Source organism: Misgurnus anguillicaudatus, chromosome 22 (genome assembly GCF_027580225.2).
Source record: "Misgurnus anguillicaudatus chromosome 22, ASM2758022v2, whole genome shotgun sequence".
Classification (NCBI taxonomy): domain Eukaryota; kingdom Metazoa; phylum Chordata; class Actinopteri; order Cypriniformes; family Cobitidae; genus Misgurnus; species Misgurnus anguillicaudatus.
Genome location: NC_073358.2, coordinates 48,816,268 through 48,841,303, shown reverse-complemented (window position 1 = coordinate 48,841,303; position 25,036 = coordinate 48,816,268). Strand labels below are relative to the sequence as shown.

General features: G+C 37.7%; 2 protein-coding genes across 4 annotated transcripts; both read right to left on the bottom strand.

The window, feature by feature from the left end:
* Positions 1-5,589: 5,589 nt before the first annotated feature.
* On the bottom strand, positions 5,590-11,491 carry LOC141358795 (RING finger protein 225). The gene is made up of 2 exons (XM_073860512.1): positions 11,251-11,491; positions 5,590-7,876 (listed from the first exon to the last, which is right to left on the bottom strand). The coding sequence occupies exon 2, from the start codon at positions 7,812-7,814 to the stop codon at positions 7,233-7,235; it is 582 nt and encodes a 193-aa protein (XP_073716613.1). The 5' UTR covers positions 7,815-7,876; positions 11,251-11,491; the 3' UTR covers positions 5,590-7,232.
* Positions 11,492-18,628: 7,137 nt separating this feature from the next.
* Positions 18,629-24,549, bottom strand: wdr31 (WD repeat domain 31). 3 transcript variants are annotated; one of them, XM_055198405.2, is made up of 10 exons: positions 24,342-24,549; positions 23,573-23,731; positions 23,318-23,444; positions 23,064-23,138; positions 22,536-22,680; positions 20,761-20,861; positions 20,604-20,671; positions 19,494-19,635; positions 19,243-19,405; positions 18,629-18,907 (listed from the first exon to the last, which is right to left on the bottom strand). In XM_055198405.2, the coding sequence occupies exons 2-10, from the start codon at positions 23,617-23,619 to the stop codon at positions 18,747-18,749; spliced, it is 1,029 nt and encodes a 342-aa protein (XP_055054380.2). In that variant the 5' UTR covers positions 23,620-23,731; positions 24,342-24,549; the 3' UTR covers positions 18,629-18,746. The 3 variants fall into 3 exon arrangements, with proteins under 3 accessions (XP_055054380.2, XP_073716612.1, XP_055054381.2); XM_073860511.1 differs by lacking the exon at positions 24,342-24,549 and adding an exon at positions 23,929-24,066; XM_055198406.2 differs by lacking the exon at positions 24,342-24,549 and adding an exon at positions 23,839-23,860.
* Between the last annotated feature and the right edge of the window lie 487 nt (positions 24,550-25,036).

Genomic DNA, 25,036 nt, shown 5'->3' with positions numbered 1-25,036 from the left:
CAGTAGTTTCTAATTTTAGTTTACTTTTTAATGTAACGTTTACGAAATTTAAACCTGACTGTGAATTATAAACATTTTTGAAATCCTGTAATTATTTAGCATAAGCTTTTAAACAAATTGAAAAAATGAATATGCATCTCTACACTATTATGAAAGCTGTTTTATTTTGCTTTATTTCATATCATTCAATATCATCCGATTAGTAGTGTTATTTTGCCAGAAAAACAAATTCAGACCAGATTAACGAGACGTATCCGAACTCCAAACATCCAGATCACAAATGTTGAAGAATAAAGATTGCAGGTTTTTAAAGGTCACCTGTAGAAAGTTTGTTACAAAGTTTGCTCAAAACTGAATGACCACTTACAGTACACCTCACATCATAACTGGACCTGCTTTTGTTTTTGTTACTGTGGTAATATTAAAAATGGGCTGTGGCCAAATGACAGACCTGCCCACTTTTGTGACAAACAGCTCCACTTTAAATTTCAGATCATTTTGATTAAATCATCCTGTTACATAAATGATCCTAGCAACCCGCTCACCTTTGTCTATTTTTATGCTTGGTTTGAGAGAAATGTATTGCTAGAGATTGAGCAGAAATTCTGTTCTGTCCTTTTTAGCTTTCTTAATAATGGACAATAGTTCCCATTATGAGAGCTTATAAACAATATAAACAATACAAATTTAATTGTGACCATGCCTGGGTCATTCTACAGAAAAGGTGGAATTCTGGTGATGGAAATCTGCTTAAATGAACTTCTTTCAAAACACCCAAAACTTCTATAATAGCATTAATTAACTTGTGAAATCTATGAATCCGCAAAGCGGGGAGCTTAGGGCGCACTCACACTATCCAAACCAAACCGCGCTCGGGCGCGTTTGACCCCCAAAGCCTGGTTTGTTTGACAAGTGTGATCGCTCTGTTCCGCGCCCGGGCGCGGATTGGTTAATCGCGCCACGGCCGGGTTGCAGAGGTGGGCCGGAGCGCGGTTCACTTGGGCTCAGGCGCGGAAGGCTGTGGTGTGAGCGCATTCGCGCCTGAGCGCGATTCAAAAGGTAAAGACGCCAGCTGCGCGACCACTCACCTTCATCTGCCGCCGTAAAAACCTTTTGATGCGCGCAGCGGGGTTACGTGAATGTCCGAGCTGCGCACGTGACAGATCAACTAAGCAATATGATGACATGTGAGAAGGCTGTCTGTATTCGCGCACCAAACGACTCCGAATAAAAAACACAGACTTATCATTACGGTGGGTTCCAGTGTAGGGAGAGATTACTTCCTGCTTTTTTCAAAACAATCGCATTTTAATGACGAAAGCGCGCCCGGACTCGGATCGATAAAAAGTACAGTGTGAGTGCGTGCACCTGGGGGAGTAGGGAGGGGTGACAATCGCGCTGGGGCATGGTTTGGTTTGGTTTGGATAATGTGAGTGCGCCCTTAATCTATGTTTAATTTTTAATACATTTTAATAAAGAATCCATGACGTTGTATCTTCAATACCTGACAAAATGAGAATATAATAATAGATAATGAATATGATAAAACTTATAAACTTAAACATTTTTTCATCTTGTTTTGTTTGTATGCTTTTATGTTGGTCAGTTAAAGGAATATTGCTTAGAAAGTACTCATTAGAGAAGACGGTAACACCAATGATGGTAACACTAATGACAATTTACAGAAAAAACTAACATTTTAACAAAATGGCCGCCATTTGCCATGTGCTATTTCATCAGAGATGTAACAATTACATACTTATTCAGTATAATGTATTTTTATGTAAAGATCTTAACACTCCCAGCTATAAACAAGAGTAACACTAATGACATCTAAAAAAATCTTATCTCAAAATTCTTAGATATATCATGATATTTTAGACAAATAAGATTAAGACATCTCACAAACCTTTTGCCTTCCTCCACTGCACTTTTTCCACTGACCTCTTGCCCCAAGAAAAACTTCAAAGAGCCGATCCATTGTTTCAAAATAAAGGTGCTTTGGGTAGGGTAACACCAATGACATAAATTTGGGGGACAAATATTTATTTGATATTAGTCATATTAATAGTGTATTTTTATTATTTCAGTGTTGTAGTAAATTCATACAGGGTTAAACGTAAATGTAAATTAGATTTGTTTTATAAAAAACATGGTTTTAAATAACACAGTTCAACTTCCATGTATGATCAAAGGGACAGGGCAATTTTCAGGACCAGACATTTAAAAAAAAGTTTAAAAAAGGAAAAAAAGAAAATTACATAAATAAACTCTTTCATCATGTTAAGGACAGTCTATATTTAATAAATATATATCATTATGGGATTATTGGGTCAAATTAAATGATTAAGGGGTCTGAAAAAGCAAGGGACAAGCATTTCCACCTTTTTTGTAGAATGACCCGCCTGTGAAAACCCAACCAAAGTTTTGCTTTCTAAATAAAATCATCCTACATATGTAAAGAACATTCAGGAAATATATAACCTTGATATATTTAATATTGACTGAGTAAGGTTATGTTAAAGAATAAAATCAATGATTGAAATCAAACATAAGTCTCTAGCCTGGATTTCACTGAAAGGGTAACATACAGTACTCAATTAAATGTGTGACTCTAGTCCTGTTATTTGACATTAATAACTTGGCATTGGTTAAGGAAGTAAGGGGAGGTGGTTACTCATCCACTTTAAGGTAGACAATATGTGGGAGTATCGATGAGTAGGCATAACTGTGTAGTTTGGCTGTGGTGAGTGATGTTGGCATTGACCTCACTATAAAAAGAGACACATGCACAATTGTAAGAAGGTTACCTTATCATACACTCTGTAATATGTGACCCTGGATCACAAAACAAATCATAAGATTTATGATGTTAGGATAGGCCAAGATACGTACAACTATTTAAAAATCTAAAATCTGAGGGTGCAAAATATTGAGAAAATCACGTTTGAAGTCAGTCAAATGAAGTCCTTAGCAACACGTATTACTAATGATAAATACTTTTTTTATATATATATATTTACAGTAAAAACAAAATATTTGCATGAAACATGATTTTTAGCATTAATAAAAATCAATAATCTACAAATAACTCATGCGACTTTGTGGTCCAGGGACACACACACATATATATGTCTTCATTTATTTGTACCTTCAATGACAACATTAATTAACAAAGAACAAAGACAAAATCCTAGCTTTTATTTCCATATATTTGCTAATGTAGCAAAGAGAGAAAATGCAGGGATAGGCCAAAAAAGCATTATTATATGTACAAAAATCTAATAAAGTTACTTTAACTTTGCTGATGTGTATAAACGTACAGTAAAAGTCGGCATTACTATTATTAAAGTATATTTGTGTATGAGGGAGAGAAATGGCACATTTATCTATAAATGATTTATGTCTTGTGTGTCACAGATACACAATAACAACAGATACCAGTACACACACTCACAAAACTTATCAGACCTCCACAAAAACAATGAATGCCCACAATCACACTGAAGGATAAGAATAATCAGCCAAAACTGGTTGGCTGAAGAAGACAACTAATCATAACACACATGCACGCGCATACACACAACCACACGCACGCACGCACGCACATACACACACGCGCACGCACACACTCTTTCTCTTTTGTCTCATGCACATGTAACAGATAAAAAAGCTGAGGAACAATAGGACATAGTACGTCTGTTAATACATAAACACAAAATGAATAGCGGAACACAAATAGTAACGCAAACATAAGCATTACTACTGTTAAACCTGCTTTTTAGTGGTTTAAACGTCTGGCCTCACCCTTAAGGCCTCGGCATACAGTACATCTGACGCACACTCGCTACAATTTTTTTTTTGATGCGTCACATAAAGATGGATTATGACATCATCATTCATGGTGCACCCCAAACTCTCTGCATCTTTAAAGCAAAAATCACTGGGTATCCGTAAAAAAACAAACTTTTACTTTTTCTACAAATTCATAACATCTTTACACATCACATTTCTTATATTGAAACAAAATGTACAGTAGGGGAGAGCGGGGCACAAAGTAACGCTTTTTGACTTTGGCTCTATAATTCAAAAAATATTTAAGTTAGATGAATCATTTTTTACCCAATTAACACACACATCTCTGCTACAAATGAACACTTAAAGATTGTTTGTGGGACCTACCGTTATCGTACAGTTACACTGAAAGTGACTGGAGTGCAAACTTTACAACTTACCCCACAGGTGGGGTTCATTGTAACAAACAGAGACACATATTGTTTATATATCTGCCTATAATAGATCCACACATTCATCCATCCATGATCCTTCATCTAACCATCCTTGCACTAAGCATCAATGCATATAGATTTTTTTTGAAAGAGCTGCACAATTAAGACAAAAAAAAATCAGAGTTTACATTTATTTACATTGTTTTCATTTCATTATCATTGTATACCTGAGGCTTAATTGTAACACTGTTACAACTAACCCAGCGTATAAAAAATGTTTTTAATTCCAGTTATCAGTTACTAGGAGTTGCTGATGTGTTTCAAAATGGTGTTATGTTTTAGTTAACAAGATATAAAATAATGTAAGGTTGGATTTGGTGACCTACACACTAAAACATAAGATGAAGAAATGTACTGCCTTGCCTCCAAAACACTCTTTGTATAATATCTTAACCAAAACACATCAAAACTTTTCACAAATTCACTTGAGATCATCTTCTGACAGTAAGAAAAAAAGGCCAAAGAACAGATTGCTCAGCTCTGTATAAATATGTACAATTAAATATGTATTTGTTACAATTAACCCTGCGTTAGTTTAACCCCGCTCACCCCTGACTTTAGAGCACAGTTCATGGCCAACTAGTTTTATCTGCTATTTTTAGATTTTCTTTTTAATATGTTGACTACGTCGGTTTCAACATTCAGAAAAGTCCACTTCATTCATATTGCATTTCCTGCTAAAACTTCAAACATGCATGACAAACTTTCCTTCCTGTTTAAATTCTTCCATCACATCCTCTGAAATCAAGTCATTGCTATTACGCAGCATTAAATGTTCCTGTTTTTTAGATTTCTAGAAGGCTGCACTCATTAATTTTTTCCCCTTTAGTTGTTTGGTTTTGTCATCCATACAAGGCGAGCGAGGCCAAGAGGGCTCTTGTACTTTTCCATTGCATAAGCAGCTCATTACTGCACATCCACAACGTTTGTGTATGAAGTCTTGTGACAGAACGCCATCTGGTAGTCGAGCGGGGTACTGTTGTTCACAAAACACCATTTCCTCTTTTATACACTCTTAAAAATAAAGGTGTTCTTTGCAGCAATGCCATATCACTATAAAAAGTTGGTTCAACCCAAAAAAGTAAATTAGCCTTAAATTTATGAGTTAATTCAACTTAAAAATATTAGCTTAAAAATTAGCTAACTAATATTTTTAATTGAATTAACTCAAAATTTTAAAAACTTACTTTTTTAAGTTGAACCAACAAATCTTTTTTTACACACTGTAAAAAAATGCAGCACGATGTTAAAACAACAACAAGTCAATTCAACCTACTATTTTAAGTTTTGGCTTTAAAAAGTTGACATAACTCATAAATTCAATTTTTTCAGTTTAAAGTAACATAAAAATATGTGTTGATTTGACAAAATGCCATTTTTTACAGAAGAACCATTTAGTATTAAATGAACCATTTCTTTCATACCCTTTATAGTCTAAAGAACCCTTTCCACTACTTTTGCAACATAGAAAGGTTCTTTAGATGTTAATGTTTTTTTATGGAACTATACAGCCAAAAATGGTTCTCCTATGGCATCACTGTTGAACCTTTTAAGTACCTTTAGGGGCGGTTCACATTTTGCGTCTAAATCCACGCGGAAAACTGGTCGTCTGTTGGTTCTTGTCACATGACCTGCGGTGCGCTTGCGGCATTCTGAAAAGTTGAGATGTTTTTAACTGGATGTGGTGCGGATGCGTCTGGAAAAAACGAACGTGTCGCATCCAATAGAGGTGGTTCACATTTCGTGTCTAAAACCGTGCGGAAAACACGGCCGTCGGTTGGTTCTTGTCACATGACCTGCGGTGCGCTTGCGGCATTCTGAAAAGTTGAAATGTTTTTAACTCGTTGTGGTGCGGATGCGCCTTGAAAAAACGAGCGTGTCGCACCGCGAATGCATCACTTCTAATAGAGGTGGTTCACATTTAGTGTGTAAAACCGCACAGAAAATGCGATTGCCGGATGGTTCTTGTCACATGACCTATGGTGCACTTGCGGCATTCTGAAAAGTTGAGATGTTTTTAATTCGATGTGGTGCGGATGCGCCTGGAAAAAACGAACGTGTCGCATCCAATGGAGGTGGTTCACATTTCGTGTCTAAAACCGTGCGGAAAACGCGGCCGTCGGTTGGTTCTTGTCACATGACCTGCGGTGCGCTTGCGGCATTCTGAAAAGTTGAGATGTTTTTAATTCGATGTCGTGCGGACGCGCCTGAAAAAAATGAGCGTGTCGCATCCAATAGAGGTGTTTCACATTTCGTGTCTAAAACCGTGCGGAAAACGCGGCCGTCGGTTGGTTCTTGTCACATGACCTGCGGTGCGCTTGCGGCATTCTGAAAAGTTGAGATGTTTTTAATTCGATGTCGTGCGGACGCGCCTGAAAAAAATGAGCGTGTCGCATCCAATAGAGGTGGTTCACATTTTGTGTCTAAAACCGTGCGGAAAATGCGACCGTCGGTTTGTTCTTGTCACATGTCAAAAAAGAGCATGTCACACCACGATTGCGTCGCGAGCGCGTCACTTCCAATAGAGGTGGTTCACATTTTGTGTCTAAAACTGTGCGGAAAACGCATCCGTCGGTTGGTTCTTGTCACATGACCTGCGGTGCGCTTGCGGCCTCCTGAAAAGTTGAGATGTTTTTAATTCGATGTGGTGCGGACGTGCCTGAAAAAAACGAGCGCGTCGCACATCGTGAGCGTTGTGACCGTGTCACTTTCATTATGAGCGCTCATACCTCGCGCCTACATTTGAAATAACGAACTCGAGCGCGTAAAAGACGCTAAATGTGAATCGAACCTCATTTAGCAACTTTTAATAATAATACGATGTGTGATTTTCCAGCACAGTGGTTCTGAATATTAAGTGAGAATTACCAGTTTTAAAGGTTCAAACCCATCATGTTGCTTGTTTTAATGTTGTGCAATGAAAAGATACAACTAAAGTGTAAACTAAGTAGAGTTTTTGCTCGTGTAAAAGATAATGACAATAGTAGCTGTAACTGTCAGAATCGCCACTATGCTCATAAAACAAGCTTTGCAAAAAGGCGTCTGCAATATTGTAATCAGTAGAGACCTTTCTCTACCCCTGGTTGCCTGCCCCTGTGCACCCACTGGGCTCCCGACATCCAAACTTTGGCTGATGCTCTGCGCTATAGTCGGTGCGGAGCTGGGTGCTCTCTTCACCTGCAGTTTGCCTTTATTTCGGTTAAAGCGAATGCTGTAGACCTGTTGCATTGTAGCTGGCAGGTAGGAAAGCACCGTGGAGTCATTTGCAAGTTTGGGGAGGCCCAGAACGGGTAACGGGGTGTACGCTCGGCACAGCGCGCACTGGATGGTGTCGGGATTGGTGGACTTGACGTTCATCCGGGCGAGACACTCCAGGCAGAAGGTGTGCTTGCATTGAAGTACCTTAGGAGTGTTGAAGACATTGTTGAACTGACTGAAACAGATGGCACACTCCAGTTCAGGGGTCTCATCGTCGTCCACGCCAGGTTTGTAGGGGTCCCAGAGGTCGTTCGGGTTGGGGTCCATCACAAAGGAGGATGTGGGAACGAGGACGGTCAATCCTTAATGTCCATGGTGATGCGGCGTACCTGAAGAACAAAAATTATTGTCAGATTAAAGGTTTAAAATCACCCTCAGTGACCCAGCATGCGGGTGTCTTCTCCAGCAGGCTGCAAAAAAAACATTTATTTGATGCCACCTTTCTTTGAAAAAAAAAGCAGGCAATCAACATGGCAAAGCCCACAAAACATTTACTGTATAGTTTCCAACAAAATGATCTTTACAGCAAGATGGAAAGTAAACGGAGTATTTTTGGCATTTCAAACATGCGGTAGATGTGTTTTCAAAAACAGATTTGCCTTGGAAATACTTATAGGTTTCCAGCAAAGTTATGCAAAGCAGTTGTAGGTTGTTCCACTGCTGACACAAATAATACAGGTTAAAGTATCAGGTTACATCATTAATGGTTCATTAGATGACATTTAAGTTTACCCCATAATCTATTATACTTTACACTGTAAACTCAGCATTGGGCCAAAAGTAACAAATTTAACCGTAGGCTTAAATTAATCCAGAAAATGTTATATTTGACCCAACAATAGTTAAAGAGCACCAATTCACGATTTCCTTTGATGTGTAAGTGTGTATTAGTTTATGTTAACGATATGCAAAAGGTACAAACCCCAAGGTAAACAATGATGCAAGTTATCGTCTCCAACATAAATCTCTTTTCTTGGACTACAACAAGTACTTCCTGGGATTGGTGATGTAGACAAAATCGACATTATCATAATTCCTCCCGCTTTGACTCACAGCCTGTAAGTTAACTCCTGTTAAAAATGCATTGCGACCGAATCTTTCAAACATGGTAAGTAGCGTCACATTTCCTGCTGACGTCAGAGGTATTCAGACCAATCACAACGTACAGATTAGCTGGCCAATCAGGGACACAGAGCTTTTCAAATCTGTGCGTATCAGGAAGAGAGTAAAATCTGGAGCTACAAAAAATGTACGGCATGTGGAAAATAATGCTTTTTAACCATAAACAACACAAATATTGTATTATACTAAATACACAAAATAACATTGTTTTTTTAGCAATTAAATAGGCGCTCTTTAAAACAACCCATTATGGTATATGTTAAATTATAACCCGGGGTGGGTTTGTCACTTTTTGACCCAATGCTGGGTCGAAAATATCCCAGTATTTATTACAGTGTAGTCAAATACAGTATGATGCATTTAAAAACTATTAAATATCAAGTTTTAATATAATTGATTATTTTATAATGGATTGTTTTATGTTATATACGTGGCCATTGTGTAAAGGTCAGTTTTGTTATTTATCAGTTCTTCATCATTCAAAATCATTATCAGGGCTGACATTTTAAATATCCTGCAGTGGCAATCATAAGATGATTTATTAAAACTTTGTTGAGCATGTGAACCATAGATATGTATAATAAAGGCTAGATGTATCACCCGCACTGCTGGCCAATGGAGGTCGACGTATGCACCTGGCGGCCATCTTACCACAGGACGCTCGCTCACTCGTAGCATTGTGTTTAATGGTTCAGGTACTTTTAAATGACCATAACTTGCTCAATTTTCTACCGATTTTCAAATGGTTTGGTACTTATGAATAATGTTCATAAAACATGTTCAAGCATCCAGAATTATAGCCACGTTAATAACGTTTGTTTGAAACCAAACCATTCGAAAATTGGTAGAAAATTGAGCAAATTATGGTCATTTAAAAATACATGTACCATTAAAACACAATGCTACGAGTGAGCGAGCTGTCTGAGATAAGATAGCCGCCGGTGATGATGTTAGAGACTCTGCCGTAAGACATCTAGCCTTTATTATACATATCTATGATGTGGACACCAAGCTAAGGCAACTATCTGTTACCCCGCCCAAACATTTTTAAGGGGGCATTTCACAAGATGTCAAATAACACTTTGGTGTCCCCAGAGTACGTATGTGAAGTTTTAGCTCAAAATATCATATAGATAATTTATTATAGTAAGTTAAAACTGCCACTTTGTAGGTGTGAGCAAAAGGGCGTGTCCTTTAAAATGCAAATGAGCTGATCTCTGCACTAAATGGCAGTGCTGTGGTTGGATAGTGCAGATTAAGGGGCGGTATTATCCCCTTCTGACATCACAAGGGGAGCCAAATTTCATTAACCTATTTTTTCACATGCTTGCAGTAAATGGTTTACCAAAACTAAGTTTGTAGGTTTATCTTTTCACATTTTCGAGGTTCATAGAAGCACCGGGGACCCAATTACAGCACTTAAACATGGAAAAAGTCAGATTTTCAAGATATGTCCCCTTTAAGGTTTGATTTCAGACATACACTCTATTAAAAAAAGATAGTTATTTTAAGGTTCTTTACAGCGATGCACTAGAAGAACCATTTATTGGTTCTTTAAAGAACCATACAGTCAAAAAAAAAAAAGTTTTTCAAATAGTTGTATCTCAGCTAAATATTGTCCAAATCCTAACAAACCATTCATAGGTGTAGTCCAGAGTCACAAGTGGTCTTTCTTTTTATTTTTAAAGGTATTTTTTTGGGCAATTTTTAGCCTTTAATTAACAGTGAGTGAGGAAAGGACAGGAAAGTACAGGGAGGAGAAAGGAGTATTGGAATTGAAGCCGGCAATTGAAGTCGGGTCGCCGAAAGTGCGAAAGCACCGGAGCGCTGCCCACTATCCATCAGCTCCGACCACAAGTGGTCTTTCTGTGGCATCTTGAATCACCTTTATTTTTAAGATTTTGACTTGTGATACGTTGACATAACATAATATAAACAAGTTGAAATTGTGTAACGTAGGGATAGTTTACCCAAAAATAAAAACTCTGTCATCATTTACTCACCTTCATGTATGAGTTTCTTTATTATGTTGAACACACAAGAATGTATTTTGATAAATGTTTGCAAGCAAACAGTTGACGGTACCCATTGTCTATCATAGTAGGAAAAGCAAATACTATGGAAGTCAATGGGTATCGTCAAGTGTGTGCTTAGCATAATTTGTCAATATATTTTCCTTTCTGTATGACGAAACTCATACAGGTTTACAACAGCATGAAGGGGAGTAAATTATGACAGCATTTTCATTTTTTAAGTTCATGTAACATAAAAATATGTGTCGATTCAAACACATGAAACAATAGACACAACAACTCATACAAATGTAGTGACTTGACTAAGCACTCAACTATACAAGTAGATGCAGTAGGTTACAATATTGCAAAAACAATATTGCACACTCTTCAGTGCACTTCCAAAAAAAGTCTTTGTCAATCTCTATGGTTCCACAAAGAACCTTTAACATGCACAGAAGCTTATTTGTTGCACACAAGATGCTTTGTCATGGAAAAGGTCTATAAAAACAAGAAAGAAATGCTGCTTTTAAGAACTTTTGAGTGTACTTAGATGCACAATCACTCACTCATCTTCTGAACAGATGTCTCCTGTAGGTGTATTTCCTGACGGCTTGCTTCACTATCGATGTGTTTTCTCTCCTGTTAGTTCTCTTTAATGGATCTTCTCAATACAGTTTATCTCCCGCAGGTTATGTCTTTCCTTGTACATCTACGACACTTCTTTCATGTTTTACATAAAAAACAAAACAAACACCGTATCATCTTTGGCCGTCTTTTTTAGTCTCCCTCTCCACTGCTGCATTACAGAGAATGGCAACATTTGAATATTTGAGCTGCAGCGAGCAGGAAATGCAGAGCGAATAGTCAAATACAAACCAGCAGTATAAACTCTCCAGGCCGAGGAGAGAAACAGAAAGAGGTTAAAGTGAATTGCTGGTCATTTTGAAAACACTTCAGTGCGTGAAGACTGCATGCCAAAAACCATCCCTTCTAAGTGTATATGTTTGAAAACTGACATTATAATAAAGTACTCTTAAAATAAATGTGATACAATGACAGAAGAAAATACTTTGGTTCCCCAAAGATCGATTCAGTCAAAGGTTTTTAAAAACACCATAAAGAATGTATATCAATTACAAAGGATCTTTTGTAAAACAAAATTAAAGGTTCTTCATGGAACCACACAGCCAAAAATGGTTCTTCTGTGGCATTGTGCAGCAATGCAGATGACTGTGGGCCGGATCCGCTCCGAAGTCAGCAGCTCTGGGGCCTCATTAGGGCCCGAGCACCGAGGAGCAGGCCAGAATGGCCTGCACCGAAAGGTGCGAAGCCCTATTGTTTTTGCTCGAATTTATTATTTTTTTTATTTTTATTTTTTTTAACACTTTTGGCCATTTTGGGTGCCTTAACATACTCGAAAACTCTTGAAATTTGGCACAGACGTCAGGGTCGTCCGTCATTGCGAACTGGCAAAGGCTGGAACACGGGCGTGGCACGGGGGCTCTGTAGCGCCCCCTGTAATGCAAAAAAAACATTGGTGCACAGATCGGACAAACATGTACGCACATGTATGAAAGTTGGTACACATATAGATCTCATCGACCCGAACAACTTTCGCCCTCTAACATTTAAGCTCCGCCCAACAGGAAGTCGGCCATTTTAGATTGTTTAAAAAATGCATGCGGTGAACTTTTAAATACTCCTCCTAGGGGATTCATGCAAATAACACCAAACGTGGTAATCATGATGTCAAGACATTGGACTTGCTAAATTGCGAAGGGATTTTTGATTTCTCGAACGGTGTTGCCATGGCAAGGCGACAAATTCATGGCGAAATCAGAGAAACAGAAAGTATCTAATATCTATGACAAAAAATGTCTTATAGTGATGACACGCGGGGTGTTTGTTCGTCTGAAGATTCCGATCGCATCGATGTGCCTATTGTGACTCCGGGGTATAGCGCCACCACCAGGCGCCAGGAAGTGTGTCAGTCATGAACTTTTAAATACTTCTCTTAGGGAATTCATACGATTGACACCAAACGTGGTGAACATGATGCTGAGATATTGGACTTGCTAAATTGCGAAGGGATTTTTGATGTCTCGAACGGTGTTGCCATGGCGAGGCGACAAATTTATGGTGAATTCAGAGAAACAGGAAGTGTCTAATATCTAAAGCAAAAAATGTCTTATTGGGATGAAACGCATTGTGTATGTTCGGCCAAGGATTCCGATCGCATCGATGTGCCTATTGTGAGTGTCGGGTATAGCGCCACCAACAGGCACCAGGAAGTGTGGCAGTCACAAAAGGTGGATTTTTTGACAGTTCCATGCGATGCTCTTTTAAATACTCCTCCTAGGATTTTCATGCGATTGACACCAAAAGTGGTCAACATGATGCTGAGACATTGTAGATGATAAATTGCGAAGGGATTTTTGATATCTCGAATGCTGCTCCCATGGCAACACGTCAAACTTTACTTTCATTTTCAGGCATATTTAAGCATTTGGCATGCACTTTGGGTGCCTTAACATGCTCGAAAACACCGGGAATTTGGCACAGACCTCAAAGTCGTCGGCCATTAGTACCGGGCAAACGCTAGAACACGGGCGTGGTAGTAGGGCTCTGTAGTGCCCCCTGTAATGCAAATAAAATATTGGTGCACAAATCGGGCTAACATGTACGCACATTTATGAGAGTTGGTCATATATAGATCCCATTGACCCAAATAACTTTCACAATCAAACCTATTAGCTCCGCCCAACAGGAAGTCGGCTATTTTGGATTGTTTAAAAAATGCATATGATGAACTTTTAAATACTCCTCCTAGGGGATTCATGCAAATGACACCAAACGTGGTGATCATGATGTCGAGACATTGGACTTGCTAAATTGCGAAGGGATTTTTGATATCTCGAACGGTTCTGCCATGATGAGGCGACAAATTCATGGCGAAATCAGAGAAACAGGAAGTGTCTAATATCTAAGGTAAAAAATGTCTTATTGTGATGCCATGCGGGGGGTTTGTTCATCTGAATATTCTGATCGCATCGATGTGCCTATTGTGACACTCGGGTATAGCGCCACCACCAGGCGCCAGGAAGTGTGTCAGTCACAAAGGTGGATGTTTTTGACAGTTCCATGCGATGTTCTTTTAAATACTCCTTTTAGGATATTCATGCGATTGACACCAAAAGTGGTCAACATGATGCTGAGACATTGTAGACGCTAAATTGCGAAGGAATTTTTGACATCTCGAACGCTGTTCCCATGGCAACGCGTCAAACTTTACTTTTATTCCAGGCATATTAAAGGCTTGTGGCGTGCTTAGATTAACTTTAAATTTGGCACACACGTCACAGTTGTCGGCTGTTAAGTGTTGACAAAAAGGTCAGATAAAGGCATGTCTATTTAGTGGCTCACTAGCGCCCGTTTGTCTAAAATGTGGGGTTTCTTTTACCTACAGTACCTAAATGGGTCAGTAGCAACATGAAATAGTCCACTGATATTTACCAACTTGATGCACGTGTCCACCGTGCGTCGTTTTCTCGAAGGCACCGTGTAGCGTTAAAAAAACGTGCGAGGGCCCGCCATCGCTGCTTGCAGCTATATTTTATAATTTATATCCTACATTTGATCTTAAGATCATTTATCTGTGCTTCATAAACCGAACGTACGTGCAGAAAACGCACGTACCCCTTTCTTTCAGATGTGAAATCTATAAATCGCAAATGATCTTGAACTTGAGCAGTTTCAAATCTCCACCTTTAAACGATGCCTAATAATGTCATAGACATAAAAAAAGAGGGCTTGTCAATGTTTAAACCCTTTTCGAACAGCAAGAATGGCGCTAAGCACTTTTCCACTTCAAAGTTTTTATAAAAATGGACTTTGCCATGGATTTTTGCGCATACGTACAATTTACAATCAAATCTGTACGTACGCTTGCTTTATAAATAAGGCCCCTGGTGCGGATCCGACCTGGAGTTGTCTGCTGTCTGGGTTGGCACACTCTTAAAAATAGATGCTTGAAAAGATTTTTGATTGCAATGCCATAGAAGAACCATTTTTGGTTCCCTAAAGAACTATTAGGTCAAAGGTTCTAAGGAGACCAATTTTTTTCTTACCTTTTTTATAATCTAGAACTTTTATCATTTAGAACCTTTTGTCACTACAAAGAACCCTTAAAACAGAAAGATTCTTTGGTTATTAAAGGGACACTCCACTTTTTTGAAAATATGCAAATTTTCCAGCTCCCTAAAGTTAAACAATTACGTTTTACCATTTTAAAAATCCATTCATCCAATCTCTGGGTCTGGCGCTACCACTTTTAGCATAGCTTAGAATTATAAATTTTTCCTATTTAAAACTTGACTCAACTTGACTACATCGTGTACTAAGACTGACGGAAAATTAAAAGTTGCAATTTTGCAATGATATTATGCAGCGCCCGAGAATAACTTTTAATAGCTGGGGACTCTTCTCGGGCGCTGCGTAATATCATTGCGCCTGCTGCACTCATGGTACGGCAACAAAGTCCTTGATTATTACACCAGAATGAGAGTATAAGTTTCTAGCCATATCTGCCTAGAAAATCGCAACTTTTAATTTTTCGTCGGTCTTAGTATACGATGTAACTACTGAAGATTAAGTTTTAAATTGGAAAAATATCGAAACTCTGGTCATTTTTAGCGCAATGCTAATAGTCTAATCAGATTCAATGAATCATGCCAAGCTATGCTAAAAGAGGTACCGTCAGACCCAGAGATCCAAATGGATTCCAAAACGGTAAAACTCAATTGTTTAACTCTATAGGGGAGTTGGAAAATAAGCATTAGGCATGGGCCGGTATGAGATTTTGGAGGTATGATAACCTTAAGCAAAAATACCATGGTTTCACGGTGTTGCCATTGCAACACAAAAGTATGTTATTTTTTAAATGTCTGCATATACAAACAACAACTTTTCAAATGGACACAATACAGAACATGTATTCCAGGTAAAAATAAAACCTTGAATTCAATTATTCTTTCAAAAAAATTATAAAAATTATAATATAATATTTAATTTAAACATCAAATCAATTACATGACTTAATTATTTAACTAATTTTGTGCACAGCTTATACCTTAAAAACGGTATTTGAAACCTTGACTTCTTTAAAACCTCAGCATACCTTGAAACAGGTAACCGGCCCATGCCTAATAAGCATTTTTTTTAAAGTGTTAAAGTGTCCCTTTAACTGGAACTATTCAGCCAAAAATGGCATCATGAAGTAGCTTAATCTTTAAGAGTGTAAAGTAACATACCATGTTAATTAATGTCTGGCATGCTCATACTGTATACAATGGACTTGTATGGTATGGACTTTTCAATGGTATTGAAAAATACTGAAGAGAATACTATGGCATCACCATGTTGTATGTTGAAGAACCACAGAACTTTAAATTACAGTTTATTTAAACCACAAAACCAGTCATAAGGGGGAAATTTGAAAGTATACCAGACAGCAGATGACTCCGGGCCGGATCTGCCCTGAAGTCTGCAGCGGATCCGGCCTGCAGTCATCTGCTGTCTAGGCGTACCTCATTTGATAGCAATTTGATGAATGGGTTGTTAGGATAGGACAATATTTGACCGAGATACAACTTTTTGAAAATCTAGAATCCGAGGATCTAAATATCCTAAAAAAATCTAAATATTGAGAAAATCACCTTTGAAATTGTCCAAATGAAGTCCTTAGTAACACATATTACTAATGACAAATACATTATTGATATATTTACAGAAGGAAATGTTCTTCATGGAAAATGATCCTAATATCCTAATGAATAAGGCATTAAAATATATTTATTTAAAATATATTATATAAAGTATAATTTTAACCCATACAATGTATTGTTGGCTATTGATACAAATATACCTGTGTGACTTCTGACAAAGGGTCCCATATCTGACAATGGTCATTCCAAAATTCAGCAATTGTACTGTATAGTTTTAATAAATATGCACCTATGTATAGGTGTAAGTTACACAGGCAGGAAAGATCAGATTACAAACATTATTCTGTAGATGTTTCCATTTCCTATTGTGTGGGTATGCAAAACAGAGCCAACAAAATCTGAGTAACATACACCCTTTGTTTTATTAAAATGTCAATGCATTACTGCCCTACTGATAATTTGCTATTTTATTTAGTTACAAAGTTATATTACAGTGTATGGACGGTGTAGGAGTGATATTTGGTTTTATTCACAATACACAAAATATAACTCTTTGGTACAAATGTCTGTGGGACAAAATATTTTAATTAAATAAACATTAAACACATTAATTTACAGTATTACAGTCCTAACATATAAAAAACAAATTGCATGACTAGTTTTCTTTAGGATTTATATACAAATAAATATTGAGATCTGTTTTTTTTTCAAAGCCATGCCTAAAGATTTCCAGTGTGTAAAGTATCTGATAAATGCTCCAGCTTATCTAGATGACTCTGTATATGGAGCAAGTTACTTTGTTTTGCTGAACACAAAGGTACATAGGAGCACCATTGACTTCCATTGTAGAAAAATAAATGCTATGTAAGTCAATGGTGCTCCAAAACTGGTTGCAAACATTGCTCAAAATATCTTCCTTTGTGTTTTAGCAGAACTAAGGTTTGAATCAATTCGAGGGTGAGTAAATTATGACATAATTTGTATTTTTAGGTCCCTTTAATGGGAACATTTTTTCATATGTGGTACTTGCATGAATGATTTTGGCAGTGTCTATTTTTGTCCTGACATTTAAACTAGATAAAGAGCATGTAAGCAGTGCTGGTTTGTTTCATAACACGTTGCTTTGTGGGTGTTAAAGTGTTTTAAGTGGTTATGTAGCATGTTGCTATGAGGTAACTAGGGTTTATGGTGGGCACTATTTCTTATTGACCCAAGTACACGAAAAGCCCTCCCTGAGCATTCCTGATATTCTGATCCCCAGATACAGCTTGAATCGGTGCGTTAATACTAGCCCATGGATAATTTCGCATACTTTATCATCCATAAGGTTAAAAGGGAATGTCTGATCACTTTAAAGGGCACCGATTTTGCAAAATCTATTTGGACATAAATGTGTTGGCAGTGTGTGAACAATCCACCTCTCCTTCTTTTTTAAACCAAAGCTGTCTCATACGTTTTGATTCTCTTGTTAATGTGATGTCACACTGATGAAGCCCCACCCACAGCCACTGACTGACAGTCCTGCATTACCATAGTTTCCACCTATTGTCTCAGACTGTATTCACAGGAATCAGAACTCATTTTAACTAAAAGCACTTATTGTCTCTTATGGCAAGGGAGTGGGGAGCAGTAGCTCATTTGCATTTAAAGGTACAGACATGAAAACAGCGCATTTTTGCTCCCACCCAAATAGGGGCATTTTGGACATGTTATAATAAATGATCTGTGGGGTTTTTTGAGCTGAAATGTCACAGATACCTTCTGGGCACACCTGAGACTCTTTTAAAAATGGGCATAATAGGTGCCCTTTAAGTAACAGCACACCTCTCAACAACAAGTCACACAATTTGAGCTACTGTATCATTCATGTCTGTAGCCGAAAACACTCAGGATGAATTACACAAGAGATTTAATAACTTAAGTTAGGAATTTGCACGCACACCGAAGTATAAACAATATTAAAAGTCATCCATATCCAAACTTATAGGGGCGGTTTCCCGGAAAACAACTTGCACTGACATATCTTCAAATACATCAGTGCCCTTTGTTTTGCTTCAAAATGCACACCAGAAATGTTTTTAAGTAAGGCATGTTTGTTAAAACTAGTTATATTTCCTAGTCCTGTTTTAAAATAATCCCCGACCGGGAAACCACCCCTTAATCTCACGAATAATCTTTGACCTGAAACCATCTGTGTTTGTGAAAATGAAAGAAACTGTCCTGAATATTAAATGCAGAGAGTTTAATCTCTTGTTGAATCACTAAAGCAGTAATATTTTCTCCTCTCCCTCCTTCAGGATTCAGTGTTTGTACATTCATATTTACACCACCCTTGCGAATTAAAAGCGAGCAACTTCAATAATGCTGGGTGCTGTTCCCTGATCCAGATACAGTTGATGTAGTCCGGTGTTAAAGCTGGCACAAAGAAGAGTACTGGAGTCACACGGAGCCAGAGACACCAAAGGACCCGAACCGTCTAACATTAATGTGGCCAAACAGGCTGAGGAGAAAATACAAGAAAAATCAAAACCTGTGGATTGAACTGATATTTACACGTACAGAAACAGTTGTCCATATTGTGACACAATCTGTTCTGCTATCAAGACATGAAACATAGATTGTGTCTATAGCTCCCTATACTCTTATATAGTGCACTATGTGAGTGGACTGCTATTTTGTAGTGGTGTGTGAAGTCATAGTGGACATTCAATCCCATAATGCACCACAATAACGGGTCTACAACCGACACATAGGTTGTGTCCGAAATAGCTCCCTTTGAACTGCATGCCTGTTTATGCATGAAAACATTAATCTATGTTTGTGTGCATTTTTTACCTGCAGTGTTTTGATCCCATATTTTTACTGAGCTGTCGTATGACGATGACGCAACGAGGGGAGGACATCCGGGGCGAGGTGGTAAAAACACACAGCACGCTGTGGTCTGCAGGTGTCCTCTGTATTCAGTCACCTTACAACCCGGCTGCCTGAGATCCCACAGCTACAAACACAACAGCAAATGTTTAGCAGTGTTTAACAATGTGCATGCACAAATGTGCCCTGATGTGGCATCCACACTATACACTCACAGTAGATTCACAACCCTGACCACCGAAACCGTTGCTGGCGGACAGCAGGTGGAAACAGTTGGGACTTATGTCACAGTGTGTCTGAATGTACTGCTTCGCTGGAAATGTGTTCGTGACCTGCCAGGTACGACTGTCCCATATCCTTAAACAGACAATACATACACATTAAAGGTGCAGTGTGTAAATTTTAGAAGGATCTTTTAACAGCAATGGAATATAATATAGATAACTATGTGATGTATAAAGACCTTACAAAATGAACTGTATTGTTTTATTAGCGTAGTATGAGACGTTTTTATCTATATACACTGCGGGTCACCTTACATGGAAGAAGCCATTTTGCGCCATCATGTTTCTACAGTAGCCCCGAATGGACAAACTGCTCTACGTTGTCTCAGATGATGACATGTTTGTCCTGTGACGGCTACCGTAGCTTCTCTAAGTGCAATTGGGAAGGGTGCAATTTGCAACCTTACCTCTAGATGCCACTAAAATCTACACACTGCACCCTTAAAACGCAGATAGCAATAGCAAAGTAATTCTTATTTAGCATATATCACCAGTGAAAAACAATGACTGAACAACTATTCACTAGGTGTGGGAATCATCAGGAATCTGATCGTATAATATATTTATATAATTATATTATATACCTGTGGCTAAGTTGATACAGCAAGGTCATGGGTTCGAACCCAGGGATCACACATAGTGATAAGAAATTTCGCTTTTGAATTAAACTTTTTCCAAATACATAAATGTAATGTGATATAAATGTTACAATACAGTAACATTAGCAGCAAAAAGGGGTCAAAATGGCTTCCCTCAAATAAATAAAAGGTAAAATTAGGAGTGAAATACAGTAATAATGGTATTCATAGATAGTTGTATAAAACTGATAAATATTTTATAAACCTGTTTCTTTTTTCATCTCCATCAATTTAGTTTTATTTTAACCTTATGTATCTACAGAATAATTAATTTCTCAAAAATATGAATATGTAAAATATTTATTTTTGGTTTGAGAATATCAATAAAGTATCCTTAAAATGAGACATTCCCTCCATCCCTACTGTACACCAATGTATAACATATCGACAGTGACCATCCAACCTGATAGTTTTGTCTTCTGAAGTTTGGACAATAGATGTGCTGTCTGGTACCCAGCATAAATGGGTCACCTGCAATACAGGGCAACAATGACACAAATTCATATTTTCAAGACTTGAAATACTATTGGTAGTACTAAAGACCGGATGAGTGTTCTGACCAGGTTACGCGAGATGGTGTTTCTCTGCAGACATTTTCCTGACTCCATGTCCCAGAGACACATGGAGTTATCCCGAGATCCCGTGCATAACTGTGAACCATCTACAAACAACAAATTCACATTAGACGTGCAAAACAAATCATCTTCGTGTATTAACCAATTGCCAAATTATAAAACAACTGCTGAAGCTCAGGATCATAGGTTAGTCAAACATGTCCATATTAAAGGCGGGGTGCATGATCTCTGAAAGCCAGATCTTCTATTGATAAACCCGCCCCAAACATATGCAACCCAAGCAACGATGTCGGTAAGTAGACACGCCCCTTACTGATGATTGGCTAAAAGTGTGTTTTGGTAATCGGCCCAACTCCCTTTTCCAAAGTGTTTTTTAAAAAATCATGCACCCCGCCTTTAATGTGATGATCAGTGTTCAGATTATAATGCAAAGTTTATTACATCGCTCTGAAAGAAAAACTTTATGTTAAAAACCTGTAAACATAAAAGGTTTAAAAAGGTTAAAAGTATATATATTTAACTGTAAAAATATACTATATAATTCTATATTTTTAGGATTTTTTTGTACCATTTAAAATTAATTTAGTGCCTTGAAATACATTTTGAAATACATGTTGATTTATGAAGGTTAAAACAAACTATATTGTCAAATTAAGAAATATATTTAATTAAGCTTTACTTTCTGCAAAAAGTATTTAGCATATATTTAAAACATATTTTTGGCAAGAGAAATTTATTTTTTATCCCTCAAATTAGAAATACAGGATTTTTTTTAAAGCCCCTAACCCAATCCTAAATCTTACAATCTGTCAATTCCTCCAGAAAACAGCGTGAGGCGCACTTGGGTGTTTACATTTATTTCAGACAGAAATTTGGGACAAAAATGGACAGTATCACTTTGTGGTAGTGCAGCATAACAATTTTAAATTCATGTAATATTTTAATTGTAATAAAGACCAGGGGACCACTTTTATATTTTTGTGCTTTATATTGGGGTTCCCTGGTCGTTATTAAAATTAAAGGGGCAATGGCACAAGACTTTTTTAAGATGTTAAATAAATCTTTGGTGTCCCCAGAGCACATATGTGACGTTTTAGCCTAAAATACCATATAAATAATTTATTATAGCATGTAAAAATTGCCACTTTGTAGGTGTGTGCAAAAATGTGCCGTTTTGGGTGTCCTTTGAAATGCAAATGAGCTGATGAAGTGCAAACGCTGATCACAATGATAGTTAAAACTCAATTGTGCTTTTCTCTGCACTAAATGGCAGTGCTGTGGTTGGGTAGTGTAGATTAAGGGGTGGTATTATTATAATAAGAGCTCCTTATGACATCATAAGGAGAGCCAAATTTCAACGACCTATTTTATCATGTGCTTGTAGAGAATGGTTTACCACAACTAAGTTACTGGGTTGATCTTTTTGACATTTTCTATGTTGATACAAGCACTGGGGACCCAATCATGGCACTTAAACATGGAAAAGTCAGATTTTCATGCCATGGCCTCTTTAAAATATTACATAAATTTAAAATTGTTGTGCAATCAATGCGTATAGGAGGTCCGGGACCACCCCAGCCCCCCTTAATTTCAAACAGTGATGATACACTCCACCTGTATAAAGTGAAATGACTTAATATATGCACTAGAATGACCATTTATTTTAAACCAGCTAGTTCCAACATCATTTGTTTACAAAAGTCTGGACCCTTGGGGCATACTATAGGATTACAAAGGCATTTTTGGGGAGTATTGCACACCTGGGCTGACTGCTACTCCATTCACTACAAGCTCATGGCCACAGAATTCCTGAATTGGTTCTTGATCTCGACCCAAATCCCACATCAGAACCGTTTTATCACGAGATGAGCTGAGGATCCAGGTTTTACCTTTACAACAACACAACTGCAAAAACAAATAGACTTTAAAAACACATTTATTGTTTCACTACTAATAAATCAAATTTAAACCACAGGGCTGTTGCATGCTTTATTCTGATTGGTTGAGAAATGTTCCATGCATTATTTTTTAATAAACGCCCACCTGATCTGTCAAATGTCTTAAAATTAACCACCAGAGCAATGTTTGCGATAACCGTGGTATAAGGGGAATAATTGACTGCGGTCCTTTGAATTTTTTGAAAATAAATGCACACCTGCTTCGAGTCGTGCCGCATCACCACCTTGGATGTGCATTATTTTTTTAATAATTCAAATCAATTATTCCTTACATATTACAATGTCTTATAAATGATAAAATGTATATGAAATCATTTAAGCTCCTATTACCTTAGTAATTTCTCTGCTGTGGCCATGGAAAGATTTACACGGCTTTCCACCTCTCCAGTCATACACAACGACAGCCTGACAACAAGAAGAACGAGAGATATTATTTAACATTTACATTTTTCCAAAGGGACTTATATCAGTATGCGTGTTCCCTGGAAATCAAACCCATGACCATCTGCGCTGCTGACACAATGCTCTACCAATTTCAACACTAAAAACAGTTTATCAGGTTTACCATGTTTCACACCTCTCACCTTGTCTGTCCCTCCTGATACACAGAGGTTAGAGGTCAGGCTGATGACACAATTGACAGCATCTGTGTGGGCAGGCTCATACTGCACTACCTTGGGCACAGGTGCAGGCTCCGCCCCTTCCTTGGCCCTGCCAAATGAAAAAACAACAACAATATCTATTCACTTTCTTTTTTCACCTCCTTCTGTAAATGTGTTTGATTGTAACGTTTACTATATGTACAATCAAAAATGCTGTTGTTTGCTAATAATATTTACCTGTACACATCAGAGCGCCGATGCAACTTGCTCTGTAGTTTTCCCATGCTTGCAACAGGTGCGTTTTGATGTGCACCTGCCTCATGAGAGGACTCGAACTCGGGTTGCCTTACTCATCTTTCCATGGTACAGGCCACGCCTTCTATCCTCTTTAAGGATCTGTGTTAATCACACACAATAACACTCACACTTTTTATAGCACTTTACATTTATGCATTTGAGAGACATTTTATCCGAAATGATCTACAGTGCATTCAAGCTCAAACCTTTGCACTGCTAATGTGATGCTCTATCAATTGAGCTACAGGAACTATAGGGACATTTTGACGAAGTCATCACTTCCTGGGAGCTATTACCTGCTAACAAGTTAACAGATGCTGTTTCTGTCTCTTGCATAAGCTGGTAAGCTGGACAGCCAGTTATGTATTGGGTTCAGTTATGTATGGGACACAGCCTGTTTCTCCGAGATATAGAAAGGCAGAGCGACCTGAATCCTATTAAGTGCATTAGTACGTCATCGCATTAGGTAACAACTAGGATGCAACATGCCAAACTGGACATGTTCATGGCACCAGCACATGCAATAAACCCCGGCAAAAAAACAAGTGGCATTAGAAATGCATCAACATCTGGATTGGCTGCAGGTCTAGCTATGCACAATAATACGTTTGCAAATACAAACCTGCAAGTGGTCATTTTTAAAAAAATGCATTAATGCAGTAAACTTAACGTCACCGGACTGCAGTACATGACACAAGCAAACACTTACCGAGGCTTACAGCAGAAAGATGCTCGGCTGAACGTCTGAACGTGTTATTGTAGACGCCTAGCATAAGTGTGCACTAACGAGGGAACGGTTACAAAGTAAGTGAACGAGGATTTAGCACGCATCTTGATCGCTTTGGTTGTACATTTTCCGTGGCTGCTAGCTAGCAGCTCTTCTCTCGCGCGAGAGACGCTTTCGCCGTTACCAGGCAAGCAGGGGTCACGTGACAACAAAGGGGGCGGGGTTTACAATCATACAGACTGTTACTACAGTTAGTAGCGCTAAAATCTTATGAAAGATTTGTAATTACAAAATATACTCTATGCGTACTCTTTAAATAAAAATAAAGGCTAAATATAAAGCAGAAGATGAGATTTTAAAGTTGTCATTTTTGTTTTCATTTTCAAGATCTTCCCTCTTGTGGCAAAAGTTGGTTTTGCTACTTTCTGTGTCTGGGGTCCAAACCTTCAATAATTAAGAATAATTAAAATAAATAAATGTAATAATAAGAAAATAAATAAAGGAATAAATGACTCTAACAAGCCGTAAAATTATTTTGTATAACCTATATTTATTTTTGTATATATTTTACATTACTTTTATATTTATTTATTTTTCATATTTAACTTTACGCATATATATTTTTATATATTTTAATTTTTAAATATTCTCACATCTTTTTATTTTAATATTTATTT